The sequence below is a fragment of the Topomyia yanbarensis genome, chromosome 1, assembly GCF_030247195.1.
Source record: "Topomyia yanbarensis strain Yona2022 chromosome 1, ASM3024719v1, whole genome shotgun sequence".
NCBI lineage: Eukaryota > Metazoa > Arthropoda > Insecta > Diptera > Culicidae > Topomyia > Topomyia yanbarensis.
The window spans coordinates 154,030,314-154,040,131 of NC_080670.1; the positions used below are offsets into that span (position 1 = coordinate 154,030,314).

A 9,818-nucleotide genomic window follows, 5' to 3' on the forward strand; every position below is an offset into this window, starting at 1 on the left:
CTCTCCTCAGTCTAGCATCAGATTTATCCGTAGCTGACAGTCAGATCAAATTGAACTACCTATGTGCGCGCAATCGGTTTGGATTTACCCCCGTTCGATGCTAACAAAGCAAGTCAATAAAAACGTCTGGAAATATTTTACGAATAAACGGCGGTAAAAGTGGATCTAGTGCAGCTCAGTTTCTAATCCGAAATCCGGTGAAACATTTTGGTCCTTCGAACCGGATCTCGAGGACTATTGAAGCGAGTAAAAGACCAGTGACAAGTGGTGACAAATTTTCGAAAGGTTGAGCTGAAATCGAAGTAAAACGCACTAGATCAGTGACATGCTATTAGCGGACGTCGACCCCGCAATACAGACAGTGTGGTTATTGCTGTTGCTGTTTTGATTGTCTTCAATGTGCCTAAGTAACGCGAATTTGAGAATAGTGCATGTTTGGAGTTGGTGTGGTTCGAAGAGTGAATAGTGCTGAAATTTTGACTTTAGTCATTTCTGTTGCTTGTTTTTTGTTTGGCTCCCCTCGTTAGTGTGTCCATTGAATGCAGTGTCATTGACTTGGTGGACCATTGTTGTGATTTTCTACCATGGTAACAGAGCTGCGTGACCTGAAGAAGCAGGAGCGAAACATTCGGAAGACCTTCGATGCCATTCAACAGTTTTTGGTCAATTTTGACGAGGGAAGGCATGCAGATCAGCTAGTAGTTCGTCTACAGCGGTTGGAAGTTGCATTCGGAAAGTTTCACGTGGTTCGACGAAAGATAGAATTATTGACAGACGACGTCACGGATTTAGCAGATACGAAGGAATCAGATGAAGAACGAAACGAACGACTGGAATCGTTAGCTCATGCTAGAGACGATGAGAATACACAGATAATTATGAAGATGGAAGACCAGTACTGTGTTCTGAAGAGTGCGCTTGCTCGCTGGAAGAATGATATTTTCGGAGATGCAACAGCTGCCCATCACTCAATAACTGCTGGTATTTCCAGGGTAAAGCTACCGGAGATTCACTTGCCGTCCTTCAGTGGCAACATTAAGGAGTGGGTTACCTTTCGTGACACATTCAGGAGCCTGATTCACAACAACTTACAGTTGACTACCACGGATAGATTCACCTATCTCAAGTCATCGCTTACTGGAGAAGCCCTGCAGGAGATTAATTCGGTGGATATGTCAGCCGTGAACTACGATGTTGCCTGGTGCATGTTGGAAAAGCGTTACGAGAACACGAAGCTTAAAGTCAAGGCCCATTTAGAGACTATGAAGAAAGAGAGCTATGATGCACTGAACAAACTAATTGGACATTTTGAGAAAAATCTTCTGATGCTGGACAAGGTGGGAGAAAACACGTCCAGTTGGAGTACCATACTGGTCTATATGATCTGCCTCGGATGCCTGTACGTTGCGCCATTGGGAGACACATCATAACTCGAAGGATGTACCCAGTTACCAAAATCTGATGATCTACCTGCGAAACTACTGTTCAGTCCTGCAATCCATTTCATCCGCTCAATCATCATCAGTTGACGAAACGAGAGCTAGAGTAGGAGTCAGTCATTCCGCAATCCAATCTTCTGCTCAATGTCTATTTTGTGGCGAAAGCTATCACTCCGCGTTTCGGTGCAAGAAGTTTTTGAGGATGGAGGTGGCTGAGCGTAGTGATCTAGTAAAAAGATTCAATCTGTGTCTGAACTGTCTGTCGTCGGGACAGTATGCTAATATATGCACTAGAGGTACGTGTCATCACTGTCAAGGAAAACACCATTCGTTGCTACACCTGAAATCGTCGGCACCATCAAGCTCGGAACTCCAATCCTCCGTCCCACAATCGCATAGCACACCCACTGCATCCAACCAGCAGCAACCATATACCCAGCCATTGGGGCAATACCAATCAACATATGCTAGTACAGTTCAAGCACCTACACCATCTCTCCCCGTGACATACTCGCAAAACAGGTCCGTTCAATCTCTGCCTACCACAAGCCAAGCATGCGCAAACTACAATACCGTAGCCCTTCCTGCCAGTACACGAGCACTTACACAAGATGTTCTTCTATCTACCGCCATCGTTCAGGTTCAAGATCAATACGGCAATGCAAGACTAGCTAGAGCACTATTAGATTCGTGTTCCCAGTTTTGCTTTATGACGGAGAGCTTCTGTCAGAAGCTGAATTTCCGATATACTCCAAGAAAACTGTCAGTTCAAGGTATTGGAGGCTCAACAGTCGCTTCACGAAAGTCGGTGCATGCTATCATTCGACCACGAACACCGACGATCTCATCGTTCACCGAAGACATGGAATTCTACGTTCTTCCGGAGCTCACGACGAAACTACCAGCTCGAAGTGTCGGCACTACTCAGTGGAGATTTCCCGGAGATATCATCCTTGCTGATCCACAGTTCTGTGAACCGGGAAACATCGATCTGATTATTGGGGCCGACCATTTCTTCGATTTACTGTCGGAAAGTCGAACCAGCATTCCAGCAGAAGGGCCTACATTACAAAATACTGCTTTCGGATGGATTGTTTCCGGGCGAGTTTTATATCCTCAAACCTGTAATCAGCAAGCAGTTTCCTTATTCTGTTGCAAACCAGTTGACTACAAGAGTCCACACAGGGCTCTGTCTCCGTGTCCGGTATATCGGAGGTTTCCCACAGAATTATCGAAGGCCGAACCTTTGTCCACAAATTTTCGCGAGTTGGCGATCGGCTGCTGCACATCCCAATGTCGTTATGCGAAGGAGAATAAGTTATCTCGCTGCTAACTGGATGCTAGCAATTAGTATTGAGAGGCATGTCTGTATATATCCGTCCATCCATCTATCTGCTCGGATATAACTAGAAGTCAGATGTACAGTGCCAACTGCCAACTGTATCTTCAACATCCACCATCTTTCCGCGGTAATCGTCAACAGCAAATACTAAGGGCTCCGACGAAGATCAACAACTATTCCGTTAACAACAGAAGAATTCAACAAAACAGAAACAACTAGTCATTATTCCGTCAAAATCATGCACTACAAGTTGATGCCTTCGATAAAGGTCGGTACACCGGTAAAGCGTAGCCAGCAACAGATGAAGTAGAAAATCCAACCATCGCAGTACCAGTACCGATCAGCATGTACAACAGAGCTGAATGAGATAGAAGGACTAAAATTGATGTCGATTGAAATCGAGAAGATTTCAAGGCAGCCGGTATGTTCGAAAACCGGTACATTCACCCTACAACGTAATTCTCGTCTCTTCACAGCCACACTCGTCTACCCGTGCAACAGGCGATTCTCTCTCAGTCACTATCCCGATAAATCACACTCTCCCCAGTCTAGCATCAGATTTATGCGTAGCTGACAGGCAGATCAAATTGAACTACCTATGTGCGTGCAATCGGTTTGGATTTACCCCCGTTCGATGCTAACAAAGCAAGTCAATAAAAACGTCTGGAAATATTTTACGAATAAACGGCGGTGAAAGTGGATCTAGTGCAGCTCAGTTTCTAATCCGAAATCCTGTGAAACAATGACCATGCGTTTCGTAAAACCGTACAACACGCTCGCGGTGTGCTTACTGTTTCGTCGCCATCTTCGATTGAACAGACAGCACCCGAGCGAATAGAAATATGCCACCCATTTTTAGGGAGTCCAGAGAGTAATTCTCTTGAAGGGAAAAAAGTTTACGCTCTTTACTTTAAATACAGAAAGGTATAGAAACCATTCTCATTTTTTATTGAACACCCTTTACAACTGGGCTCATCGGGCTTTGGAAAACATCTTGAAAGTTTGACCGAATTCTATACGTTTCTTTTATAAGAAATGTAAAAACCGATTTTAAATATTTTATAGTACATCGAAATCAAAACTTCATTCCAAAAATACGCAGTTTCCAGAAAACCTCGGAAAAAGTTACGATTTCTTGAATATATCCAGTTTTTTGGTTCTAATAGGAGATATAACTAATGTAAATTGGCAATCTTTGTGGTTTCATTATTTTCGACGAGAATTGCACTTATTATTTGTCCTACCAAATAGGTACTACAGTAACGAATTGCTGCACCAAATAACTCCTAACTACAATAATTTGTGAAATTTGTTTAATGTAAATTCTTATTTGAAATTTTCGCCTGATGTGCAAAAATATACCACCCCCACAAGCAAGCCACCCCCTTAGTGATGTTTACCTTTGACACTGCTTTTTGAAGAAACGATCATACCTAATTGCTAGGTGGACTGAAATATGTTCTTTATGTACACCGGGTGACGAATCGTACCGTGAAAAGATTTAGTAGCGTATGTGTTAGACGGCCACAGGTAGCGTATAATCAAGTACACGATTAGTGGCGCATGAAGGAGCTCGCGGTCTCGAGCTCTTGCAAACTGCGCCATAGGCAGTGCGCCAAAACAATGTCGTTCTACTTGAACGAACCAGCAAATCATATGTATTATGAAAGCAATTAATTCACCTTAAATTGATGAATCAATGTCAGATCAATTTCTCAGAATGACTACAACTGCAATGGTGATACTGCTGACACTAAGAATCCTTCCTGGTTGGCATCCTATCCGTTGCAGCATCGGACTAGTGTGCATGATTTTTTTCAAATGCTTTGCAGCTCTCCAAGCACTGAATGTACCATGATTACCAATTGCGACTGGTGCATGAGCTTGAAACCCATTTGAACGCCACAACTATTTACAATCCCTACAATAAATCGAATATAATGACCAATAAATAGTCTCATTAGCGTGCATATTGTAAAACAACCACTCGCTGACTGATATGAAAAATGTCCACATTAGCGCCCTTTTCACATCTGTTGCTGCTATGCAGGAATGAATGTGTTCTTCGTTACCCACCCGAGTGTCTGTTGCCATCACAAACTTCTACCTAGCCTGCACTGCAATTAACCCCGTTTCGTGATATGTGAAGACACCACTAACACAACGGTTGACCTTTCTCTTGATCCCCCGCTGCGACACGAGTCAGCCAGTCTGTCAGTCAGTCTGTTAAAACTGGCAGCTCATCGGCTAATAATGATCACTATTACTGGTTGCATTCTCAATCAGTTAACCAGAGGAGTGATCTTGCATAATCGGTACCCCGTTCTTCGCTAGACACTGTAATGCACGCTGACTGACGCGGACATTATATTGAAAGTGAGATGAGCTTACAAAGAAATCTGTTCTGAGGTTCTTCACTTTTTGTCGAGATAATACCTGTTGAATCAATTCAACCGAAAAAAGCAGTTGGCTTCCGTAACCACAAAAACCTCATTAGAATACGCGATCGAAGTGATACGATCACTCTCAACTGGATGATTAATCCGACATCATTCATATCAAACTTGTAATAAACCGAGGCGTCATTATTTCCCATATCACATCGACAGCACTCGATCGGTGAAAAAAAAGATGATTGTTTGCATTTTTACACCTGTAACAGTTTAGCCGCCATGGACAAAGATTGAGCGATTATTTCGCAACTCATCGGACTGGAACTGAGCCGGTAGCACTTCCGAGAAAGATCTTACCTAATCATGGTCGTAATCGATTGCTATACTGGGTAGGCAATGCTCCGAACAATGAACGCGTAATGGTCTACTCTATTCTAATAGAATCATGCAAAATCATGGAGGGTAATCAGTGCACACTAGCCGACCGATGGTTTTACATGCGAACTGTTGCACGAATCAATTAAACCACGCTTCGGCTTCGGATCAAATTTGGGTCACGAAGGTCAGCCACCCCACATCACTGGCTGTGGTATTCTTGGTTTTGTAGGACTACAACTGATTAGGTGTAATTGCTTGCGCACCAGGGTCTCGCCGATATGTAAGTATAGCGATCCAATTTGTGCGTAAGCGTACGAATGGACTCATTGCAAAGGGGTTAATGAGCTAGTTTGTAGCAATCACTAGACAGCTGGTATGGGATCCATCGACCATGTCCGAGGAGATATAGTGATTACGACTAGGCATGAACTACTTGAACAGAAAAATCGGCCATCATTTTGATACTGCCATTGTGGTTTTTAGCCTCCGACTGGGACGCTAGTTATTAAGTTCAAGACCTGTCCGAGTGCACTTTTGCCGGCAGTAGCCAGCGCATTTTAATAACTCTCCTCGGTGGTTGAAAATCTAGATCAGTCTCATGCCGGTTTTTGTCGGCTTGGACAAGATCCGCCTTCGGCGGGTATTGAAAGTAAAAGTTCTGAATGTGATTATAAGTGTTGGCGTCTACAACCTGTTTGGCGACTGCTTAGCCGCAGCACAGTGGGACTATCACTGACAAAATGTGAATTCACAAGAAGAATTAAGTGGTTTTGCTTATTTAGTCATTATTATCCCTATCCTTTTTTATTTGGAATATAAGGAACGTTGTAATTTTATATAACCAGAAAAATGATGATGAGACTCAAATGCTAGAAACTCCCCGATTACATGATAAGAAAACATAATAATTCAACAAGCTTCTTCAATAGTTGTAGAAAAAAACTTTATACAATTCGCAGCATAAAGAAACTAATAAGCAATAATCCAGTTTTTTGCACGATTGTACCGACCCTCGGTACACGTAACTTCGGTAGTTTTTCGTTGGATTAAATGGTCGTCAAATGGTGAAAAGTTCCCATTGTTCACAAGCTCCTATCTCATGCATCCCCGTGTGTCTACTGACAATATATAATCTACAGGCCGTGGCCAGTGATAGGACAGGGTGTGAGCGAACATTGGCACTTTAATAAATTCCTGTCGCAGGTGTCAGGGATGTGGTAAGGTGGACAACAAAGAAACACCACACGTTGGTTGTTCGACGAGACCGCGGGGATGGTGTCCAACAAGTCACCCAGAACACAGCACCTTACAAACAGCCACGAAAAAAATATTCATCAGAAGAATCGGTAAAGACCCACGCGACGAAAAAAGGATGACAATTAGAATATGGAACTGAATGTCGCTTGGCTTCCCCGGATTCGACCGAATACGTCCCGATGAGTTGCAAGCGTTGCAACTTTGAAGTCCTATCATTGCAAGAACTTTGTTTGGTAGGACAGAAGCAGACTTGGTATTTGTTCACACAATGTGCACAAAGAGCGAAATACACCGATGAAAAAAGAGCAGCACAGAAGCACTACTACGTATTTGTATTGTATTTGTCATATATACACCAACTGGCAATTCAAAGCCCCAATGATGCCTTAATGCTAAACTTATTGCTAACAGTCAAATCGTTAAAAATTTTGCTAAAAATAATAACAATACAGTAAAAAAACAACAATGAAGAAATCAGCCGAAATTGACGGGTCCGTTGAAGGTTCTGTAAAATCGTAGACGTAGTTGGGCGAGACAAATTGAAGTCGAAAGCTGATGCGACTTGGTTGAAGATCCTTTGTAGGCCAGTAATGGCCCCGTGCACACTATAATTAGTGCATCGAAATGGCAATCGGAGCATGAGGTTGTTATGCGTTGTTCGAGGTGCGACATTTATGTTGATTTGCTCCAAGATGGCTGGGCAATCCAGATGATTGCGAGGTATCTGCAACGAAGAAAGCTCTTGCTGTATTCCTTCGAACAAGCAGGGGTTCCAAACTAATCAGCTGGCACCGACAAAACGCTGGCAAAACGTAAAAAGCTTCATTGCACGGACTTAATTCTCTCAACACTGTTGTTATAGTTTGGGCTCAAAACTTCGCAGCAGTACTCCAGGATTGACCGCGACAAAGAGCAGTACAATGCTTTGAGACAATAAATGCCAGTAAAATTTTTCGCTATCCTGAAGATACATCCCAGCATTCGAGATGCTTTGCTAACTGTATAAGAGACGTTCTATCCTAGTAACAATTATGGTTTTATGATAGTTTTATAGCCACTGATAAAACTTAGATTGCAATTGTAGCGTGCTATAAAACTTCAATTGTTACTTGGGTCGTTAAACGTAAGTTGCGAGTCTAGTATCACTCCTAGGTCCTTCACCTGACTAACGCGTTCAATTTCAGTATTCAGTAAACGGTAGTTAAAACAAACCGGGTCTATTTTTCGTGAGAACGATATCACCGAGCACTTCTTTGAATTTACAAACCTACGGTTCGTATAACACCTGTCAGCGAAGGTTTCAAACTGTCGTTGGAGTAATATACAATCTTCAGTAGAGCAGATGAGAAGACACATCTTGAGATCGTCTGCGAAGGACAGGCGTGGAATCTTCAGAACTAGATGAACGTCGTTGAAGTAAAGCAGAAACATCAGCGGTCCCAAGTGGCTTCCTTGGGGTACTCCTGACGTTGAAGTAAATGTGGGTGCCTGACAATCTACAATGACAACCACTATTTCTCGACCTGAAAGGTAGGATCGAAACAACTGCAACAGTCTACCGTTAATTCAAAATCTCTCCATTTTAGCGATTGTTATGCCATGGTTCACTTTGTCAAAAGCGGCAGATAGGTCTGTATAGATAACATCGGTTTGAGCGCGACATTCCATACTCTCTGTTATGTAGGATGTTAGGCAAAGCAGGTTAGTCGTCGTCGAACGCCCAGACGTGAAGCGATGTTGATCGTCACTTAGGTACCGCTTGCAGTGAGCCTGAAGAGGTTCCATAATCACCAGCTCGAACAACTTCAAGACAGCACTCAATGAAGTAATTCCCCGGTAATTATTGAAGCCTCGCTTATTACCTTTTTATAGACTGGGAACATATTCGCGGACTTCCAGCAGGATGGAAAGATGCCACTGGCAATAGATGCTCTAAATATGCGAAGAAGTGGAGTCGCTAAAACGTCGATGTGCCTTTTCAAAAGTGCTGAAGAGAAGCCATCGGGTCCCAGATTGAAAGACGACTTTAACCGAGAACAAGCTCTGGTAATCATCGTTTCATTGACAACAATGGCGCTTAGAGATTGGCTCGCAACTGGAACTTGACTAACAACAATTTCAATTTGATCTACTGTTAAGGCCTCATCTGTGAACACATACGCAAATTTCTCCGATAAAATTCTGCGCATATATTGGGATGTGGTAGCTGTGCGGCCGACGGCAGTCCGGTTTTCTTGCGCTGCTCATACACATATTTTCAGAAACGTTTTGGGTGCGACTTGAGATTACGCTGAATGTTTTGCTGATATCGAAAGAAACAATCCTGACTAGCTCGTTTATAAGCATGTTTGAGACTAACGTAATAGTTTCTAAGCGGAATTGTGCGATACTTGATAAACCTCCGCAGAGCAGCTCTCTTAATGGACTTCAGCCGTCGCATCGTGCTCGTTTCCCAAGGAGGGCCGATTTGTTGATGATGAACTATCTTCGGGACGTGCCCGTCAATAACATAACCCAAAACGTTGGAAAATGTTTGAACTGCCATATTAACATCTTCGGGTCCAGAATATTTAGCCAATCGAGAGTGGAGAAGAGGTCTGCGATACTGCGATGATCAGCTTTGTGGAAGTCGTATGAGACGGAGATCGGAGGAACATTATAATCGTGGCGGTGTGATCGATCGTGGCGAACAATGGTGGGTGATGTGCTATTGGTTTCACTAAAGGAGAGGGGCCATCACTACTGATGTAGCAGAAACCTGATTGCTGACAAAACTTCAAGGTGGCGGTTATTCTCGTTAGCAATACGATTAATTTGTGGTAACGTGGCTGAGCTGTAGCTGTCAAGAAGCCTCACCACCCCTGAGTGAAGAACGGAGTGATCGGAATCCGGGTAAAAAAATCCATTGCGGGAAGATCTCCACGAAATGCTGGGGAGATTAAAATCTCCTGGTATGAAAATCTTATAAACCGATTTAGCGTCTCCGAGGATGGTAAAAACTGAGCTGCA

At 43.2% G+C, this 9,818-nt stretch overlaps 1 protein-coding gene across 1 annotated transcript; it reads left to right on the plus strand.

The window, feature by feature from the left end:
* The first annotated feature begins 584 nt into the window (after positions 1-584).
* On the plus strand, positions 585-1,430 carry LOC131676023 (uncharacterized). Its single transcript, XM_058955148.1, has one exon. It carries the CDS (start codon positions 585-587, stop codon positions 1,428-1,430), a length of 846 nt encoding a protein of 281 aa, XP_058811131.1.
* Positions 1,431-9,818: the final 8,388 nt, after the last annotated feature.